Genomic DNA, 22,994 nt, shown 5'->3' with positions numbered 1-22,994 from the left:
TTGCCATGTATTGCAGTCTTGGTCTGACATAGAGGGTGAAGCATCTCGACCAGGTAAGTTAAGGTAGGGATGACTGCCTTTTCAGATTTCTTCTTTGTTTGGTTTATTATCTTTGCTTTTTATCCCCTTCAATCTTCTCATTCGTTTTCATTCACTAGCATTTCTGGCTTCTTTTTAATTAAACTTAAACTGATAATTGACATTATTTTTTACATTTAAAAAATTGCAACATTACATTTTACATTTTAACATTTAAGGTACAGTGGTGCTGTATTTTCGTGAACGGGTCCGTGATTTGTTTGTATCTCATGCACATGCACTAGGATACACATAGTGCACATGCATGAGATTAAGCTATCTAGCAAACATTAATGTAAATGATGGAGGATTCGAAATATTTTAACTGGCTTTGCAAATGTTTAATTAACACATTTGTGAGGCCTCAATATGTTGTTGTTTCTTACTGTATACAAGGAAACCCCACAGGTTACCTGTGATCCATCCTTAATACTAGTACACTTGTTCTGCGTAGATACAGCATGTCTTTTCCTTTAAATGTGTCTTGTTCCACGATGGTTCAGCAAAGTGTGCGGATGTTGATGAAGACATTGGCTATTGCAGAAATCAAACAGGACTGTCTTTCTGACCACACCATATGAAACATTTCGTTGTCTTAGAACACATTCAACCATCCATTTGGTATTGAGGCTAAGGTTTGTGTTCGTGCCAGCCACTTGATGTCCTTCGGGGCCTGTTTAATGTATAATTGATTTGGGGATTCAAAAGGACATAAGTGAAGACAATCAATTTGTATTTCTACAAAGTTATTTGTGTGTACAAATAATAACCATTGGTTTATGATGTTTAGGGCGACAGCATACCATCATGTTATCATGGGTCTTTTTCATAAAATTTTTTAGCAGATAAATAATCCTGAAATGGAAATCTGAAAGACTAAGCAAAATCTCTTAAACGGATAATGGTCCCACACAGTGATTTACAGAGGCAGAGGTTTAGCTTTGAACTGACTTCCCTTGCTTTTGGTATTCAGTGATTTCACAGTTTAGCTTGTCTGTCCAGCATATCTGTGATGTGTCTGTCTAACTATTTATCCTGCCTGTCTGTATGGCTTGTTGCCTGTCAGTTGTCTTGTCTACCTGTCTTGAGTTACCATCTGTCTTTCATTTTGCCTGAGCAGCTGGTGTGTCTGTGTTACCTGATCTTATGGGTTATCTTGAAAAAGTGGTTTACATCTATGTTTCTGTTTTCGGTCGTTCTTACTCTACTGTATACATCACTTTATAGCAACTGATATAAAATGTAAATCCACGGGCGTTCAAGGACACAAACTTACATGTGTAGCTCACTAGATTTACTTCTTTCTCCTAAAAGCATTGCACATTATGTGGCACACATAAAGTGGCACATCACCCATAAATGGTGCTGTCAAAGAAAATCCACCTCCTCAGCTTTTGTACATTGCTTTTTTGAATTTCCCATAGATGCGCTCCAATTGTACAGGGAAGAAAGCATTCAGAAGTGGCAACTGCATTCTGCTTTGGTGGGTTTTATTTAGGGTCATTGCTAATACGCGTCTCCTCTACTACCACAACGACCCCACTGCAGACTTTAGCTTATGTAATGGGAGAGTGGTTGGATGTTTGTAGTGAGGATTAGCGGTGCTGTCTGAAACATGAAAACTCTAAATATCTATCATAGAAGTCTGCCCTGCACTGCTGCCGATACAATACCAACTGGACTAATGAGGGAGTTTGCCCTGAAAGCACTTGTTTTGACATATGAGATGGGGGAAGGGTAATAAAGTTTTTTCAAGGGGCGGGTGTAATTTTTATAAAAAACTTTTCACCATCCAAACTTTAATAAAACTTTCAAGGTTCAGACCCCCTCCCCACCTCAGTATGTTTGTGCAGTTATCTAGTATGCATAATCTAATTATTGTTGTTGTAATTAGACATTTCTTAGATGTGGTAATGGAGCATTGGATGAAAACAGAAGAATTAAAATCACAGAAACCTCCACTGCTGTTACAAACAATATGAGAAAACTGTTACATGACCCTGTGTTGTCTAATCTTACTCTCCCTCCCCATTTCTCTCACATACACAAACACAGACACTCCTCCGACATGCAAGTGCTGACATGGTGAAACAACATATTAATAATTCATAAAATAACCAATGTCAACGCCTTCACAGGCAGTCTTGCTCCATTTCTCTTTCTCTTTCTTACTGCTGTGCTTCACAAATCCATATTACTGAGGCTACTACTATGCAGTAATGTAGATGCACAGGAGCTAATTTGACTACCCTGGAACAAGTGAAAAGATAGAAAAAGAGAAATCGAAAGAAGAGAAGTACAGTTCAAACTAACTAGCAGAATTTACAGATTTCGACAAGTTGTCTTCGGCTGCTGTATCCTTAGAATCAAATAGAGACACTAAGAGACAGATGGTTTTTAACCTAGAAATAGAGAACAGACGCGCGTGTTTGTTAAAGAGACAATTATGAATTCAGCCTGGGGGTTGGCGCGTGATCAAATCACTGTGCCTCTGTGATGTTTCCGCAGCTTTGATCTCTCCGCGTTAACTCTTTCTGTGTGTCTACCTCGTGCCAGCAGTAGCCCCGGCCTGGGTTAAAGGCCCATATGATTTGAAAGCGCTTCCTGTTGACCTCCAGGCAGACTCAGTGAAATCGTTTTGGCATGCGAGTTGTGAAGTGGATTCTTTTCACAACTGTAGGCCTGGGGTTCAAACCTTTACATAAAATGATGAAATGATGAGAAGAGGATAACCTAATCTGCTGTTGCATGTCTCTCTTGTCACAAAGCAGGTAATGTGATGTTGGAGAAGCAGCTTTAGTGCACAAATGGACTGTTTTTCTTCTGACTGGGTGAAGTGTGGACCTTACTCTGGCAGGCGCTCATGTTTCCTAGAGTTTCCATGTAATACACTGATTTCACATAAAAACTGTAAATGGGTTTGATTTTGTTGGAATATAACCACCAACAATCTACCCCGCAGTCTGTATTTTTCAGCACCATGGAGAGCGACAGGCCCACATTGGAAACGCAGCCCAGTGCTCCACTAAATATTTTATTTACTCAGACATTACTGATTGTATATGCTTCCAAGAAATCATGAAAAAGCAAATAACACACACACTGCTTCACATATATTTACTCACTCACACACTCAGTTGCCAGTTTCTTATGTACACCAAGCTAAAACTAATGCAGTCTGATACAATGACCCTGCAGTACATCCTACCTTTATGAAGGTTATAATGTTCAGATTCAGAGAGCTGTTGATTCAACTTTATGTTTGGAGGCTGTAGTTTGTACTGTTGGTAGCTATAAAACTGTGTGTAGTTCCATTCAATACTTTACAAATGAGAAACAAATATGTGTAAAATACTTTTTCTTGATTCCCACACTGGGATGAGTGACATCTGAAGTTTTAATATTATCTTTAGGTCTGTTTGGTGAATATGAAGCTACAGCCAGCAATCAGTTAGCTTAGCATAACATAAAGAATGGAAACTAGGAGCCTATCAGCATCTCTAAAGCTCACAAATGAACATGCTGTATCTGGTTTGTGTAAAAACGGTGTTTTATGGGGGTGTTTTTCCCGACTATTTCTTTACCAGGAGCAGTGACTTCCTGGAGTCTCCACCGGGTGCCTGGCAACCTCAAGCTGACGACAGACAAAATAGTGCCACGAACCCCCTGTAAAACAGCTATGGTTTAAAGAAGGTATAATGAGATAAGTGATGAGCTTCAGGGCTACTGGCAGGCTGATTTTTCCTTTGGACACACAGGTTAGCTGTTTCTCTGTCTTCAGTCTGTATGCTACTCTAAGCTAACCACTTACATATTGAACAGACAGGTGTGAGAGTGGTATCTTTTCATCTAACTCTCAGCAAGAAAGCGAATAAGCATATTTCCCAACTGTTGAACTATTTGTTTAAGGATACCATTGCCAATTAAACAAAGAAATGTAGCTATGATCCTGATTTAGTATGTATATGAGTATAATTTATTTTGTAACTTTTCCGGTGTGAACTGGAACAGGCTGCATCCTCAGAACCTGCTTATAATTAGTATGTGGTATGGATTTGGGACACAGCTATTGTTTTGGTTATGCTGCAATCAGTTTGGGGTTTCCTCATTCTAAACATCAACTTTTCAGAAATCTTATTACCAAAAATGTGGCCTGTATCAGAAACACCATCACACATAATCACAGGTAATGCTCAGAATACTCAGGGAGGACTGTCTCTCTTCTTTGTTGCCCTGTGTCTCACTCTCCTGCTCAAGCATGCTGGCGGCCATTTATTGACATGGTAACCTTGTCAAGCTGTTGCATGGCTGTTTGTGTTTGTGTTTGTGTGTGTGTGTGTGTGTGTGTGTGTGTGTGTGTGTATGTGTCTATGTGTGTTCTTTGATCTGTCTGTCATATGGTCGTACAGCTGTGTACTGACATGATTACAAAGGCGCTGGCCAGATGTGCTGGCCAGCTGTTTATGTCACAGGCTCTGTTTTTTGTTTATGTGTGTGTATGAGGGATAAAAGGCTGCCTATCGTCCTAATGAGGAGGGCAAGGTTCAGGAACAACACCAACTCTAGCTGAAGTTTTTTGAACAATGCTGTGAATGTGCTTCTTGTGCCTGTATGAGTGTGTGATTGGCTGAAAACATTGGCTTCATTCAGCACTTCCCACTTCACTGACACTTGAGCCCACAAGGGAACTGTTTGTGTGTGTTTGCGACAGAGACAGAGAACGTGGTTGCAGTCCTTATTTGGTCATGGAGTTTGGTTAGAGCAAATGCGTTTGCTACAGAATGAATCAGAGTGCTGTTACATCAGAGGTACGGGCAGGCGGGATGGATCACTTGCACTCCTATTGGAACACACACTTCCGTTTGAGTGCGTGTGAGAGAGAGAGAGACAGAGAGAGAGAGAGAGAGAGACAGAGAGAGGAATGATGGAAACACACACACACTCAGATGCCCTACTTTTCAGCTACATGGGGATGTAAGGACTTTTATGCAGCCGCGGGTGCCGGTAGTACAGAGGCATGGTGTGAATGAATGAGAATGGATGGACAGACAAGAGGAAGCCACTCCCATGTACAGTACTACTCCTCAGCTTATTGCCTTGTCAAGTTATCTGATCAAAAATACGACTGTATACACATACCAGAGAGAACGTGAAGTCCAGAAACTGTCTGCTTCTCTGATACTGCCGTTACTACTACATTACTGCGGGGAGATTTCTCAAACTTATTTTCAAGTCAAAAATCATAATCTCTTGTCAATAAGAATCACTTTATAACCAGTACATACATAAAAAAAATGTATGTGCTGTGGAAATATTGTAAATTGTGATACTGAACATTAACAAGAATAAAGTTACACATACTGTACCTTTCATTCAGACATAGCCAGATTATCCTGTTAGAGGCTCTGAGGCAAACAATTGCTGTTGAGTCCCACACACATTTATTCAGGGGTATGAACCAGGTAAGCCCACTATAAAGTAAAATATCAGAATAAAAGTGCTAAAACTAGCAGTGCCCCTCTGCACAACTGAGAAGACCTCTGAATCGCCTCACATAGGTTATCTTGGATTTGTTCGATGTTTAAGCGTGATGTTTTAAATAGGTCTGGTGTTGTGCCTAATGACTGCTGGTTCCACCAGTTAGAGAAAATTATTGACCAATCACTGCTTAGTAGGCGGGATTAGTCATCTTACGTACCACCTAGCTAGCCCGCGTTATTTTTCCCCTCACCCATTTTGTATCAAGACCATCATCGTGATTAGATGCTAGCTCCACCAGTTTTTCTGTTGAATTTTTGGCAAGTCCTGCTAGTCAGGATACTGACACTGACAATAATGTAAATATAATACTAACAGAAGGATAAAAAATATATTTATATCTAAAGAGGGATAACTCAGTTTAACTCTATGCAATTTAACCCCTTGTTCATATAGGCTAACATCTGCTTCTCAGCGAATCATGTATTCAGCTCAGTTCACCAGACGTACATTTACCAAACCAAGCAGTTAGTCTTCATCCTTAAGGTGTTTTGTCTTCTAAAACCTAAAAAGACAAAGCATAAATCTCACCTTTGTTTTGTTGTTCTAGTAGTCATCCTGTGTATGCAGCACCAAAGTTATAAACAAGTTCGTCACTGACGTTTTATTCATTTTAACATATTTACTTTATACAAAAGTAGAGATGATACAGATGTGATATAAGAGGATTCACAGTCAATTTGGTAAAACAAACAAACCAAAATACACCCAACTTGAAAGGCAGCCACAAGGAACCACCCCAGCACCCCAATCAGGTCTACTACAGCAAACAAATTTATTTAGAACTGGTATTGGTAATTTTTCTCTTTTTTCTCTTCTTTCTCTAGGGACATTTCAGGGCCAGTGGGTTGGCGGAATGCGACATGGCTACGGAGTTCGTCAAAGTGTCCCGTACGGCATGGCGGCCGTCATCCGCTCTCCGCTCCGTACCTCCATAAACTCTCTACGCTCCGGTTCGGAGCACAGCAATGGTACAGCTCTGCTGGACCGGACCGGGGCGGTGGTTCCTGGTCCTTCTCCTGTTCCTGGCACTCTGACCACCAGCGTCTCCATGTGCAGTACAGGCAGCAGTGGCAGCAGCCCCGCTGTGTCTCGTGGAGGTTTTGTGCTGACGGCACATAGCGAGGCTGAGCTACTGAAGGGGAAGAGAAAAGGCGGGCTGTTCCGGAGGTCAATCCTGTCTGGGCTCAAGCTGAGGAAGTCTGAGTCCAGGAGCTCTCTGGCCTCCCAGAGGTCTAAACAGAGCTCATTCAGGAGCGAGGCTGGAATGAGTACTGTGTCCTCTGCTGCTTCTGATATCAACTCTACTATCAGGTAATACCAGATGTAGTTGATTGATGGGGTGGGGTGGGCAAGCTCTACTGCAGGTCAGCTTTAACATTTTAAGCCTCTTTCACTTACCATCATATATAGAAATTCTATCCAATTTTCGGGCAACCAACCCAAATCTTCCTTAAAGAGGTGGTATTATGCTCATTTTCAGGTTCAAAATCCTATTTAGTGGTTGTACCAGAATAGGTTTACATGGTTTAATTTAAAAAATACACCATATTTTTATCATACTGCACATTGCTGCAGCTCCTCTTTTCACCCCGGTTGAAGGCTTCGTTTTAGCTATGGAGTGATACATCTTGTCTCTAAATGATATTTGTTGGGAGTTGCACATGCACAGTTCCTAATTAAGGACTACTAGCCAATCAGAAGTAGAGAAGGGCGGGTCAGCGAGAAGCCCATAAACAGCTTTGATTCAGCTGTAGGCTACATGTTGCCGACCAGCTTGGCAACATGGACTGAAGCAAGAGTTTCAGAGTGGTGAGTTATTCTGTAATCTGTAACAAAAGTATCTTTCATCCACTGAGTTCTGTCTCTACATCACAGTATAGCTGATGATACACAGAGCAACTTTTAGAGCAATGCCATCAATGGTAATGAGTAAAGATTACTACCTTAATCCCCTTCCCCCACCACTCTGCCACCCGCCCCGCACCGCCGCTATCCTTTCAAAACATTGTCGGACTTGCCACTAGCAAGATTGCCCAACAACATTGCTCAAAAACGTTGTTTGTATCATTAGCTTAACAACTTTATGTCCATTGATTGCCTGGAGGGTAGCTAATGTTTGGAAGGGAGAGGACAGGTGTGTGCTGCAGCTCAGTGTTTTTCCACTGGTGTTTTTGAAGGCATGTTGGACTAGCCGCTTGGTGAGCGTTATGTGAGGCGCATTTAGCTTTCATCTCTGTGACGTCACAGGGATGAAAGGTTGAAAAGGCTGGACTACAAACGAGCTGTTTTCAGGCAGTTCAGAGCAGTGTTTTCTGTGGGAGATGGGAACTCCCTTTGGGCTGGACTTTGGGCTTTTTCACTTTGCAAACCTGTTACATGCATAAAAAAGAGATATAACTCAATAAAGGAAAGGGAAAAAGCCAAAAAGCATAATACCACCTCTTTAAGTGTTCAAGTCATCAAGTCCCTTGGCCCCTGCTTCATGCAGAAACATCTCACAGCAGTTTCAAGGCCATTTCATGGGACTGTTAAATCCTACATACTGTGCTGGCTGACACTGAGAATAGTGCGTCATATCAACTCTGTCATGAGGTAATAAAATGAATGGAAGTGGGGAGAAAGGTGGAGTGACAGGACAAGGAGGGATGACGTAGTTAGAAAGGGAACCGCCCTTCATCTGGAGGACATCAAGGCAACAACAAGCACGGCTCCTACTTCAGAGTCTTTAAAATGGATTGGCATGCAGTCCAAAGTGGCCTATAGGTCAAATAGGTCACTTTACTGGTCAGCTCGTTCAGAGCCTGATTAAAAGCTTCTGGTTTTACATTGTGTTACCCAGTGAAAAGCCTGTCATCTTTGTCTCTCTGCTCTGCTGTTGTCTACTCATCTTTTTTTTTTACATCTTCAACACATCAGCTCAGTCAGTCATAGTGTGGACATGCTGGTGGGTACTATGAATTACAAATTAAACTTAAAAAGCCTCTTTCATTCATCGTGTAAACTGCTTGAATGTGTTGAATCAATCCTGTGCCATCATTGGAAATGCTTAGCGTAAAATTCCAAGTACACTGGATTGAGGTGGCTTATTTTTAAAGGCACCAATTACTAGACGACAAGAGTCAGCAGCTCCTAACCTGTTTGTTGGCAAAGCGGCTGACAGCAGCTTATCAGGTCTGATTAATTATTGTTACGGCGGATGAGGATAGAAACATCTAGTTTTTTCCATTCTACTGCTGTAAACATGATAAAATACAACATTTAGATTTCATTTGTATTTAATGTATTGCAATTGATCAATTATTTATTGATGTGTTAGTTGAGTGAGTTAGTGAATACTAACTGACTGATGAGTCAGTTAGTATTTCTATTATTTGATGGTGCATGTTATGAACATAATATAGTGATAAATGCTGGGCCAGTGAAAACATAACTAAAGGGAAGTAACGCTCTAGTAGGCAAGATGAAAACAAGCCTATGTGAATCCTAGTTGAGCAAGACTCTTATTTCCCTACCAACTTCAGATGAACTGTGCAGTGGCTAACCATGAGGGAGTGTTACACCAGGGATTGGTGTGGTATGAATAGACAGAGACAAGGGAATGGGGGAAAATATCCGTGGATCATTGTGGGTGTATTCTCTGTACTCAGTTTCTTTAGATGTACATTTCTCATATGAAGGAAGAAGATAGGGAAACAAGAGATGCATTCTCAACTTTGGATAAGGAATTTTTTGTTTTGCACAAAAATTATTAAAAGAATAGTTTAACATTCTGGGGAATGCCCTTATGTGCTTTCTTTCCACGTGAAGATGAATATCAATCTCATGTCTGTGTGACAAGTTTGTAGACTTGACTCAGGCTTTGGTTAGCCTAGCTTAGCATACAAATGTTTGTGGTTTTAGGGGGAGATCCATGCTGGAAGTATTTCTTGGAAAACAATAGCCAGGTTCCGGGACTCATGAACTTGACAGGATAGGTACCATCGTGCTTGTAAAGACAAACCTGTGCTCACAAATCATACCTGGCGACAAGGCCTGAACGATTAATCGTTTTCAAATCTAAATTGATTTGAAGATTTGAAAGAACGCGATTAGCTAATCGTGACGACAGCGATTAAAATGTAGGTTAATTATACAGCACATCTGACCCGTTTTAAACAGTCACGCAGCTAAAAGTTAATTCCGTTGTCATCCTTGAGTGATAGACCTGCTCCCCAATCACAAGTGCCATGCTTTTACATTTTACAGCAACAAACAAAACTAGAGGAAAACGTGAGATAATGGTGTCAGCTGAACAGACACAGGCGCGGCTGTGCCGCGGTTTTGTCTCGCATCAACTCACACTGAAGTGTTTCAGTAGTGGAGCGTTTAGCATACACCTTGTTAACATGTTGTTAATTTGTCATTTTGTGTTGTCCTACCACCGATCACAGCTCTCTGTGAGCCCATTTCACGCTGCTCTGTGCAGGCTACATATCCCACATGGAGCATTTCAGAATAAGAGCGTTTTGCCTGCTGACTTGTTTAGATTTTGTTAATTTGTTGATTTATTGTTGATATATGATTGGGAGTCTGCACACTGTTTTATTTAGAAAATCAACCGGTTTCTCTCTGCCGATCTGCGTCTGACTTCCTGCCCGGTTCATCTGCTCTGTGCTGCTTGACGTGGTTTCCGTCAAAAACTGACTGGCAGAGAATATTGATCTTTAGCTAAACTTTTTTTAAAAATCGAATCGTTATTGCAGTATCTGGCAGAAAAATGCAATTAGATTTTTTTTCCCCGAATCATTAAGCCCTACTGACAACCCATGCTGTAACGAGCGATGCTGCACAGAAGTACCAAGTAACTGGATAAACTCAAGAAATAGCTCCAAACGTAACTGAACCTAGACCTAAATTGTCAATAGTAATAATAGTAATTTTTACATTTCTGTTGGTGTACAAATTAAACAAACGAGATCCAACATTGCTTAAGCCATTGGAAATGATGGGTTTCAGAGGGCAGTGGTACTGTTGTCACATTGGGTCTTAATGTGCCTTCCAGTCTTTATGCTAAGCTAAGTTAACCACTTCCCGATGCCAGCTTTACACTTGACACACAGACATGAATTGAAATCAGTCTCACTCTGAGAAAGAAAGCCAATATGTGTACTTTCTAAAATGTTGACCTATTCCTTTAAAATACCATCAACATTGTCAGTTTTCTCTTTATTGGCTACCATCAGGTTATCATTAAAAGTGTTTCATGGATATTAAGTCAAGTACTTAGTTTGTCACACTAGTTTCAAACTACCCTCAAACTAGAAAATACTTACTTTTCTCTGGCAGACATCTTGAGCACTTTGTTTGCAAACCGCATGGTGGTCTGGAAACAACTCACTGCCTGGGTTTTCAGTTTAGAATCTTTGGTGAGTTTGAGGATCTCCATTTTAGTAGAAGCAGGGTGTTTGATGAAATACGAGGCTACGGAAAGGGGGGGGGCAACAATTACAACATTGGGAGGCTGAGATGATACAGTTGAGTGACTTCAGAGAGCATTGTGTAGTGTGTACTCAGCAGCCTCTAACATTAAAGGTGCTATCTTACCATTGTGTACAGCACTCTTTCTGCCATGTTATGGTAGAGCTCTCATAGCTTACCTGACAAACAAACCTATTATCGTTCTTCTCAAAGTTTGTGTAGGATGTAGGACTACTAACTGAATACACCAGCCAAACCAATTGAACCTTTCCCCTTTCCAGTCTCGGAGATGCAGATGCAGAGTTGGCGGTCGCTGACGACGATGTGGACGCCACGGCAACAGAGACATACTGCGGGGAGTGGAAGAACGACAAGCGGACAGGGTTCGGTGTGAGTCGACGGTCCGACGGGCTGCAGTACGAGGGGGAGTGGCTGAGCAACAAACGCCACGGCTACGGCTGCACCACGTTTCCTGATGGCACAAAGGAGGAAGGGAAATACAAACAGAACATCCTAGTGAGCGGCAAAAGGAAGAACTTGATCCCCCTCCGGGCCAGTAAGATCAGGGAGAAGGTGGACCGAGCTGTGGAGGGAGCGCAGAAGGCAGCCGACATCGCCCGGCAGAAGGCTGAGATTGCTCTGTCCAGGTAGTGGCTTTATGGTGGTTTCTGGATGAGTCTGTATGTCTGTCTTTCTTGTGTTTTTCATTTCCCACCATCCTTTGGTTGAAGTGAAAAGCCATGCATTCTAGTGGTGGTCTGTGTGTACGCTGGCTAGGCCGTGTGGTTAGTGTGCAATTTAAACTGACAAAGACCTTAAAGTCCCTTCTTACTGTGAAGGAAGGAATGCATTTCTGTTTGTTTCACATGGTTGTCTCATCTTGCTGGTTTGGGGCTCAAGTGGGTGGGGCTCAGCTGGAAAAGGTGATGTCATGTACTTCATTAAAAATTATGAGCAGATCACACCCACACAGTCCTGTTGACACAGATTACATTTTTTGACAGTCTCTTACAAAAGTATGGATGTGTTTTCTGAACTTTAGCTTAGTTTGTTACTCCTGAATGTTGAATGTCATGGAGAAGTACGTCTGATCTGAAACATGTTCAAAGACTTTAAGAAGATCTTTTCAAAGAACACAAGATTTTGAGGCTTTGCATATCAATTAATTATGAGATTTAAAATAAGATAGTGAAGCTTTTAGTGATGCTCCTGGGATTGTGTGCTAAGAACACATCTCTGCTGTTAGCTGCCATTGTATATCTTACCTAGACGGCTCCAAATAAAGTCTATGATCCTCTTTATAAGCCTGGTAATCGGACCAAATTGCCATTTTCATTTAATTTATTCAGTGTGATATCATGTTCATGTTACGGATAGGGGAATATTAAGTTTTGTAATGCCCCTCAATGTCATGTTAGATGCTAGGGGCTGTTAACTTTTCCCGTTGATCAAAGAAATACATTGATTTTAGAATTTTTATTTCTATAATCGATTTACAATAACTTGTGCAGTTGCGTCAACGTCATTTTTGTTTGATGGTATTTTTCTAGCACTATTGTTTATAGGCGCTGCACCAGACCCATATGAATAGCTAAGGAAATCAAAGACATTGGCATCACTTCAGAGGTCTGACACCAGACTCGGGCATTTTCATAATATTCAGTTAAAGAACACCATTGCCCAACGCAAAAGGTCCTGTTAATTCTTGTAAAGCATTGGTAAAGTCATACTTTATTGAGTCAACCTTGCCAAAGTTTATGCAACAGTCTGCAGCTTAAAACACCTCACTAGATTGAGTATTTATGATTAATCAAACTATAAATTTTCTAGATATATTTATATTTTCAATCTTTTACAGCTTCCTTGTTGCACCCATCTGACTATACTGAATCACCATTGCCACTGACTGGATCAGTAGCTTTTAGCAGTGGAGCTCATGACTGGTGACTGAGAGCTCCAATGTTAACTCATCTGTGATACACAGTGCGTTACTTCTTCGTTAAAAAGCTTAGAAACAATGATAATGTAACAATATTGTTGTAAATAGATGGCTGCTGAGCCATTAACCTCATAAACAGTATTTGTATGGACGTAGTTTTGTACTGGAGTGAAAGTAATAGTCTGAACCAGCAACATAATGAATGTACTACTTAGTTGAAGACACTCAGATGCAGCGCTGAAGGTTGTGGTGGTATGAACAGCGATGCCTACTGTGTACATACTGTGATGCAATTGCTGAACTTGCTATGTAGTGAATGAACTACATAGTCAGTGACTTTGAGTCTTTGAATCAAACTGAACGAAATTATTCAAATAAGCAAAGTTATGTGTAATTTCCACCTCTCATTTTCATTCATCACATTCCATCTACTTCTCTGTCTCTCTCTTATCTCTCTGTCTTTGTATGGCACCAGTGTCCACCCCCTACTGATGAATCCATGTGTCTGAATCATTGCGGAAGTTCCCTCTACCTGTAAACACTTGTGGATGGCTTCATTATAATTGAGATCAATGACAGATTAAGAACAGGATTAAGGTTAAGGTGAAAGTAGGGTTAAGGAGGTTATGGTACAAGTGAAACAGCAAGCAAAGCGAGACCGTCTCGAGCTGTTGTGTGCTGTGCTGAATGGAAATGAGAGCCTGCTCTCATTATAACTCTGCTCACTGAACCAAAACAATGAGCACAGTTAGGGTTATGATGTTAATGGGCGTGCCCTGACCTTCTTTACTGCAGCTACAAACTTTTGGACTGGAATATAAAGCAACATTTTTTTGTTTTTCAGCTTAAGACTCAAAGCAGATATTAATTAGCTGTCCTGGGACCTGTAGTCATGGATACACATTGATACTCTGTCGCCATCAGAAGCAGACCCATGACCCATTTTGGTCCCAGATCTTGTTGTTTCTAGGAACCATGTTATAGGGCCATGGATACAGTAGTACTTACTGTCAAAGCTTCTTTTTTTAAACATCATTTGTAGATTAAGGTTGTGCGGAGGGTTGGAAAAGAAAATTCAACAAATGTCATGGTGAACATTTTGGACAATGTTACACTACAGAAATCAATCCAGGGATATAAACTGATCAAGCAATTTGGTGACTAGCTTTACAGAAATCCCATTTTACAAATCTATATCCACTAAAATATGGTTTGCTTGAACCAGATCTGAAAAGTAACACAGAAGGTCACAAGTAAAATGTATATCTCAGTTCCACAATTGGTATTTAAACAGTAGCCTATTTCACTGATACCAAACCAACAGCCTTGAGTATTTAAAATCTTGATATGATGTATTTTAAAACATACAGTGAACAAAATTATAAATGCAACACTTTTGTTTTTGCCCCTATTCATCATGAGCTGAATTCAAAGATCTAAGACTTTCTCTATGTACACAAAAGTCCTATTTCTCTCAAATATTGTTCACAAATCTGTCAAAATCTGTGTTAGTGAGCACTTCTCCTTTGCTGAGATAGTCCATCCACCTCACAGGTGTGCCATATCAAGATGCTGATCATACAGCATGGGTATTGCACAGGTGTGCCTTAGGCTGGCCACAATAAAAGGCCACTCCAAAATGGCTGTATGATGTTTGTTTAACAGTTACACAAACATACATTTAAAAACCACAAGTTGCAGTTTTACAGAAACTCCAGTCAAGCTAAGCTAAGCTAACCATCTCCTCTGTAGCATCATGTTTAACAGACAATTATGAGAGTGATAGCAATTGTCTCTTCTATCTCTCAGCAAGAAATTCAATATTTTCCGAATGATACACAAAGATGTCCCATACAGATTATAGTGCTAAGACAAATTCGGACATTTGTTGTCATGGACTTATCTTTTAGTACATTTCGGGGACTCTCATCAAACTTGCATTTTAAAACACTGAATGTGTGGTTATGACCTAATAAAATGTTGTAAAGTTTATATTCCCTTTCTAAGAAGACAGTCTCACAGTGCCAGCCCACATTTTGTCTCTGGATTATGTTGTACAACAGATGCCCAGTCCTGCAAAGGAAAGATGTGAGCAACAGCTGGGATAAATGGCTGCAGAGTAAAAGCAGCCTCATTGGGTTAGTGACACTGAGTTAGTGAATGAATCGGTTGCCTGAAAAGGGGGTATGTTTACTATCTGATTAGCAGTTGACCTTGGGACAGATCAATAATGTAATGTGTTTGATACTGACGTCATGGTCAATAACTGTCACACTTGTCAAGATGGGGATAGAGAAAACACAAGTGTGACAAAGAAAGGGTGTGAGATAGAAAAGAGTAAAAAAGACTCAGATGAGGAGAGTGCAAAAGTGGGAGTTAGAGAGAAAAAGACAATAAGAAAGTGAGACAGAAAAAGTAATAGAGAGTGAGAGAGATTTCCGCATTATGCCAACAATGTTGGCAGGCAGCCTGAGAGAGCGCAGAGAGGCTGAACTAAAGGCACACACACACACACACACACAAACCTGCTCTTATATTCTCATAAGATTACTTGCGTATTATGTGAATGTATCTGCTGTGTTTGTTGAAGGTACATGCATGAGGATACGTGAGCTGATTCACTAAAGATCCAATCCTATTAGTCCTGATGACAGTCTTCTGCTGAGGGCAGTGTGACCACAGCTTGCTACAGCTGCTCACCTCACTCATCGCACAACACTGATAAGTCACGCAGAAAGAGACAGAAATAAATGTAGACAAAGTAAAGTTAAAGAACACATCAGTCACTGGGTTGTCATATATCAAGGTGATTAGTTCTTTCCGCTCTTGTATTATTCTACATTTTAAAAGTTGCACTAGCGATTTGTGTGTTTTACAGCCTCTGTAACAGCCTAACAGACCTGCAATAAACAGATTGGCACGTACCACTTAGACCTCAAGCATAGCCAGAAATACTCTGATGGATGGACCAACGCTTTGTCACATGTACAGCCTCATTCTAATAGAAGTGGTCTGTGCTCATACAGTATTGTATGGGAGGAGTGGCAAGTGCTCAGTTTGTTAAGTTGTATCTAAATTACAGCAGACTGTCAATTTAAATATAGAGTGACACTGGTGCTTTCACAGTAAAACACTAGTAAAAGTAAAAGACCAGATATCCCAAGATATTGTGAAGGCTATGACTTGCTATGTTTAAATTAAAGCAACACTATGTAAGATTTGTTTTTTTGTGCGATCGGGCGCCTCTACCATTTCAGAGTGTAATTCACAGCTTTCGTAAATAAGAACAGCTAAACGCGTAAACTAGCAAGTCGACAACGTTGCCAACACAGCCAAACATAAAGCTGAATCCAACAATCACCAAATCAGTTAGAGTTAGATGTGAAAATATTCTGGCCCTACACGCCTCTCTGATGCCTGACCTCCCTCTTGCTCCTCCCCTGCTTGATGCCTCTCTTGTCCCAGCCTGAACCCGCCGTGTCTTCGTCGTCCTTGGAGTGCTGTTCGGAGCCGCAGTTAATCACCTCTGTACTGTATTCCCTCATCAAACTGGGCTCCGTCGGTCTCGGAGGCTGTGTTTGGTTCCGGTCTGGCCGTGATCACTGGGAGTCTGCTGAGCCCGGTTCCTTTGCCCTACCCACTTTCACCCACTTTCAGTCAGATAATAGGACTGCTAAGATGTGTTTGAATGAGACGCACAATTTTCTTAAGTGGAATTCTGCGCACAGGAAATGACAAATATCAATCTGTCTTTGAAAGTATTCTGTCCAGAGGTAGCTGTACTACACAGGCAAGCTGCAGCAGACTGTCAGCCTATTTGTTAATATTGTAATATTCCTCAGAAGTTATAACAGAGCATCATGTCTAAGGAAAGTCGAGTATCCTGTGTGTACCTGTCCCCCCCTCCCTCCTCCCGGCTCATTATTTTTCTGCATACCTTTTTTTTATGTTCACTGACCTTGTTCCCCTTTTTGTTATGCATTAGTTTTTCAGTGTGAGCTATGGTGGTGTTCACCAGAATGTGTGGGTGCCTGAGCCAGGGATCTACCATATGGGTCTGAAATAAAAATGTCGCACTAATAAGTAGCTTTTTCAAAAAAGCTAGAAATGAAGAGGAGGATGTCACGCCAATGTTAGTTTGAAAGCATTGTCTACTCTACCAGCTATGCTCAGCCTTAGTAAGTTAACTGTATCTTTAGCTAACTTTAGGAAAGAAACGGAAAAAGGGTTAGGGTTAGCCGAGATTTGCATCCACCTCTTTCCTCAGCATAAATGAGCGTTACCAGCTGCGAAGTGCATGCGATTCTCGGGAGGCAGGCAGAATTCGGCACAACACATGTTATTATTATAATATTATTATATAGTCATCACAGTCCACCAGAAAAATATATTGCTTTGCTTGTTGCTAGCTGGACTTTGAGGACTTGATCGGCTACTTTGCGAAGAAAAAGACAAGAACATAAGAGCTTCTAATGGTAAGAGCTACTAATTTAGGCTGATCTGTTGTGATTGTGTGACCAGATAATGATTTTGTTTGCTGAGTTTATATGCTCTTTGCATAACGTGTAATGCTTCATTATGGTGTGATAGCTGCTTTAAACCTGTGTGAGAGTAAGTTTGTCAAGTGTAGTTTATGTTTTCTGCACAGTGTCGTGTTATAGCATTGCTGTATCTTCAGTCAGTCATGTATCAGAATTACTAGTGTACTTTCTGCTTGGGTGATTTTCAGTGAACACTATTTTGCCATAGTCTTGAACCATACACTGGCTTGGGATGATTTAATTCATTCTGATTTTGATTTGATAGCCTTTATTGTCCCCGTTTTGCAACAGTAGTTAATACGGATCAACCAAACAATAAATAGAATACCTAAAAACATAAAACATACAATAGGTGTTATCAACATACAGTAAAGTGACCGTGAAATATAGAGCCCTATATATCCATAACTCCTGTATTACAATATATGTGCAACAGCAACCAGGCCTACAGTTTGTTTAAAAACCCAACAGCTGACGGAACAAATGATCTCAAATATCTATTTGATTTGGCCCTCCTAGGGAAAGTGTACCTCCTCCCTGATGGCAGAAGTTGAAACCCTGCAAGAAGAGGGTGTCTAGGGTCCACCAAGATGGTCTTTGCCTTCCGAATGGCTCTCTAAAAACTTGTTCAAGGTCATTCAAATTAGTGCCAATGTTGTTTTGGCAAAGTTTAACAATCTTAAATCAAACCATTTTTGTTAACCATGCTGAGATTGCCAAACCAGCAGATCATTGCAAAAGTTAAAATTGACTCGATAAAAGATGAATAAAACATTTTCAAAAGTGATCTGTCAATGTTAAAACCGCTCAACTTCCTCAAGAAAAACAATCTCTCGTTGGCCTTTTTACAGATGGAGTCAGTGTTGGCATCAAAAGTCAATTTATCATCCAGAAGGGTGCCCAAGTAGCTATATTGGCTTGCTGTCTCTACGGCCCTGCCATTGATAAGAAAATGTGCCGTGACAAGAGGGTTTCGGCAAAAGTCGATCAAGATCTCTTTAGTCTTGAAGACATTGAGTTGCAAGTATGAGTCATTACATCATTTGATAAAATTGTCTAGGACTGGTCCATGACCCACCTCATGATCCTGCAGGAGGCTGACAATCACAGAGTCATCTGCAAACTTAACTATGAACCTGGACTTAAATGTACTCTGGCAGTCATTGTGTAAAGTACAAATAATAAAGGTGACAAGACACACCCCTGGGGTGATCCTGTAGAACACATCAATGCCTCAGACAAAGTGTCATTAACGCAGGTTCTTTGTGACCCCATTGTCAAGAAGTCAACCAGCCAACATATGGTTCCCGAGTCAACGCAAGATTTTTCAGAAAGCTTGTGAGCTAGGATGTGGGGCTGCATCCAGTTAAAAGCTGATGGAAAAAATCAACAAAACATAGGCACATGTGTTTTCTTGCCCTCTAGGTGGCCAACAGCTAAATCGAGCAATGTTGCTGTGGCATCCTCTACCCCCTTCCAGGCTTGATATGCAAACTGGAGTGGGTCAATTATACTCTGTGTCATAGCCAGTAAACTCCTTTTCACAATTCGTTCAAAACCTTTCATGACTAATAAGGTGACCCCTTTGGTGATGAAACCTTGGCTACAGGGACCACTATGGATTCTTTCCATAACATGGGAACTTTATTCTGCGATAAGGAGAGCTGGAAAATAAAAGTGAAAATTCAAATCAAAAACATAGCACAGTTTATAAGTAGCCGGCCGCTGATGTTGTCAGGACCCTGACTTTTCCTCTCATTTGTCTGTTCAAGAGTGCTCCAGACATCCCTTTCATCAATTTGAATCTAACTACTTTCTGAAGCCACTCTGAATTCGCTGAAAAACTGATAATCTTGTGAAAAACTGATTTAACTCCTCTGCCAGGATGGGTTTATTAGTGCTAAACACTCCTTTTTCCTTGTTCTTGTTCATCCTCTACCTTATTTTTTAAATCTCATTTTGGCCAGCTTTATTTCCTTTTTAACCAACTTCTGAGCATCTCTTTGCTGGTGAATGTCACCCTGGTGAAAAGCTAGCCTTTTCTGAATGAGACTGTTCTTGAGGGATTTAGTAACCCAGGGCTTATTATTAGGATACACTGTGATTGTCTTCCTCGGAATAATAATTTGCTCACAGAAAATAATGTTGTTCGATACAGTGAGAGTCAGTTCATCCAAGTCTGTGCAGGACTCTTTAAAAACATCCCAATCAGTACTGTGAAAACAGCCATTCAGTTCCTGGATAGGGCCCTCTGTCCACACAGAAACGTCTTTCCGCTCAACTTTCACTTTCTTGGGGGCCGGTTAGAAAGACAAAGTTGTGGTCAAGTCATGGTCTGTTAGCCAAGTTTCAGTCAGAGCGATCAAACAAGCGATTTTGTATTCCGGTATATACCTCACATTCGCTTGCAGTTCATCAACTTTATTCCTCAGTGACTGTGTGTTTCCGAGGATGATTGAGGGAAGTGGCATGCGGCAAAGCCCCAGTCTGCGTAGCCTCTGCCTCACTCCTCCTCTCCGGCCACGCATCCTCACTCGTACCGCTGTCTGCCTTCTTGTATGAATAAATCCTTGTTTACAGATCTCTGCTGCTACAATAATTCACGACCAAAGACTTGTGGTTTAGAAGGTTGGCTCACATTTTGCGCAAATAAACAAGGCAGACACCGACAAAGTAACAGCTGAGTCTGTTGACAACACTGAACCTCTAAGATGACTGTGTCAAGCTGACAGCTTTTCCCACTTTCCAAACCCTGACCAAAATCCAACTCAGAGACATTAGCAGCTAGTTGATTAGCTAACAAGGTAATGTTTGCTCTTTTGGTGGTGGCTAGCTGTATCCCACTGCTTCCTGTCTTTGTGCTAAGCTATGCTAGACATATTTTGGACCAATTCCTGGATACAGAAAAATTAGAGCAAGCACGCTACTTATAATGACGACCTATTTAACTATCAACTGTCAAATAAATTTTGAAACTTTTATATGATAGTTAAAAACAAATGGTCAAGATATTCGCTATAGAATTTATCTCACAGCAGTTTGATTTTGCAAATTTACTACCGCATTTCCCCGTAAACTCTGCAAAGGTGGTCTGGTTTGTATACAGTGAGTGCCGCCAAATTAATGATTCAGTGATTTATTGATATGAAGACTCTACTGTAATTTTTATTAGTTTCACGTGATTGTCTGTTGTCTTTGCTTGTCAGTCTGTTGGTTTACGTCCGTCTCTTTGTCTCTCTCTGTGTCTCTCTATAATCCAGTGGCTGTCTCTCTCTGTTTCACTTTGTAACAATCATTACCCACCTGTCTGGGAACAGTTTATCCATACTTATTTTATTCTACCCCATGATATTCTTCTTAAGTTTTGACTTAACCACATGAGTTGTACAGGTGGATCCCGCAGGGTTAACACATTCAAAAAAGAAATGAAGACACACTGGCAGGTCATGAAAACTTTAGCTAATGTATGCTGTGGAGGATTGTGCTCGGATATTTGGAGGGCAGGAGCTCATGCACGGGTGGGGGGGGGGGCTTAAATTATTTTTGGGGAGGGACAGAGTGTCCTTGTTTAAAGTAGGGTGCCACTTTATGCATGCTTAAAGCAGATAAACCCAGATCTCAATACAAAAAGTACTGGAATGAACCTATTTCATGAGAGTAGACAGGGTAGCAGAGGTAAATCAAGACGAAGAGTCTACAATCATGCTAGCAGCTTTGTGAGGCACAGTGGTGCTTTGAGTTAAATGCTAACAGATCCTAATTTTTGTAAGTTTGCATACTAAGAGATTAGACTACATAGCGAGACTGATGTTATCTCCCTAGAAACAGCTGACTTCTGCACTTAAACTAACTTTATTCTAGACCATAATACGTTTTTTCAGCACCTGAGATGGGGTGTTTGAAACAGAAGCATCATCAAGTGCTCACCACACTGCTGAATGTTGTCAGCTTAGCGTGCAGATTTAACTAAAATGATCAGTACCAAACTTCAGTGCAGACAGTCCAGGTAGGTGATGCAGGTTAGCTTGCTTTCTTGGACAGTAGCAGAAATCCAACTTGAAACTTTGTTATGATCCACACTGTAGAGTACAGTTGGAGCCGGGTCTTTAATCCAGCTCCTACCAGCTCTTTCTTCGTGGTACACCCATCCACCCACACAGGGAAATGTCTAACCCAGATTTAGACAAGCAGCAAAGCCCAGGACAGGACAGCCTCTCTCTCTCTCTCTCTCTCTCTCTCTCTCTCTGTCCCAGAACCAGCAGGGTATTTCCTTGTGGAACACCAGGAAAAACCCTGAGAGGTGAAACACAGTCACAGGATATTCACTGCAGATACTCTAAATGCTAAATGAAAGCACAACGGCAATCTGGTTCAAGGATGATCTGGCTCTTCATCCAACTTTCCTGGAGCGTGCATATTTCTAAAAATGTTCAGAGGCTGATTTTGAACATTTATCCAACATCTCATACTGATTGATGTTAGTAGGCAGAGAGGTCAAAGGTCAGGTTAGGCTCTAGAAAGTCCAGAAATTCTGTGTCAGCTATCTACTAGCCTGACGTTACAGTAAATCCCGGATTTGTGTGTGTGTTTGTGTGTGTGTGTGTGTGTATGTGTGTGTAATGATACTAGGCTGACGTACCCTGATAGCTGTTGTCACATGCGCTGATGTAACTGATGTGGCATCAGTCTACCTGTGATTAGTTAGTACCAAATAAACACACCAGTGACTCACTGTGTTTTGTGGACGGAGCCATTCACTGCAATCCTGTGACCTTGTTTCATCAGCAAGCCTAAAGCCTGACACGCACTCTCTCACACATACACACACAGCCTTGTGGCACTATCTTTGTGGGGACACGTTATTGGCATGATGAATTCCCTAGTGTTACGTCCCATCCTTTGGTGGCAACATGGGACGAACAACATCCCAACACTGACCCAAACTCAACACAAATAAACACCTTTAAAACAACCAAATCAAGTGAATTTATTAACATAACTAGACAATAAATTAAGAACACCAAAAACACAATATAAAAATGCCCTAGCTGGGCAGCAGCAAGGCTAGCAGTACCAAATCAAGAAGGGTTCCCTCCTGACACTTGCACAGCAGCTTTTAAAGCCCGCCTTCCAAGGCCAGGTGGACCTTATTCGGTAATTAGCTGGAGCACTCCCAGAACAGAACTGAAAGACAGAAAACATGGACACAGCACAGGGAAATACATACAGCCGTAACACCCCCACCCTTAAAACAAAGAATAACTTTGTTGTCACACAATCACATGTACAACATCAACATGGACCAAATATAGCTCACAAGCGTTCACTGTGACAAGTTATTCTTAGGAATGCACTGGACCGAACTGAGGTATGACTTACCAAGGCTGTATGTTTAGGTAAACCCAAGTAAATTTACAAAAATAAATCCACGAGACAAC

General features: G+C 41.1%; 1 protein-coding gene across 1 annotated transcript in view; it reads left to right on the top strand.

Moving 5' to 3' along the window:
• The window catches only part of jph3b (junctophilin 3b), a 51,994-nt gene that overhangs the window by 8,147 nt on the left and 20,853 nt on the right, over window positions 1–22,994 (top strand). The window contains exons 2-3 of the mRNA XM_046036542.1: window positions 6,444–6,930; window positions 11,358–11,723. Coding sequence (XP_045892498.1) covers window positions 6,444–6,930; window positions 11,358–11,723 — 853 coding nt within the window. The remainder of the gene's footprint in view (window positions 1–6,443; window positions 6,931–11,357; window positions 11,724–22,994) is intronic.

The sequence above is a fragment of the Micropterus dolomieu genome, linkage group LG22 (genome assembly GCF_021292245.1).
Source record: "Micropterus dolomieu isolate WLL.071019.BEF.003 ecotype Adirondacks linkage group LG22, ASM2129224v1, whole genome shotgun sequence".
Taxonomy (NCBI): domain Eukaryota; kingdom Metazoa; phylum Chordata; class Actinopteri; order Centrarchiformes; family Centrarchidae; genus Micropterus; species Micropterus dolomieu.
Note: the sequence above shows the minus strand (reverse complement) of the source record. Positions and strands in the feature narration are given on the sequence as shown.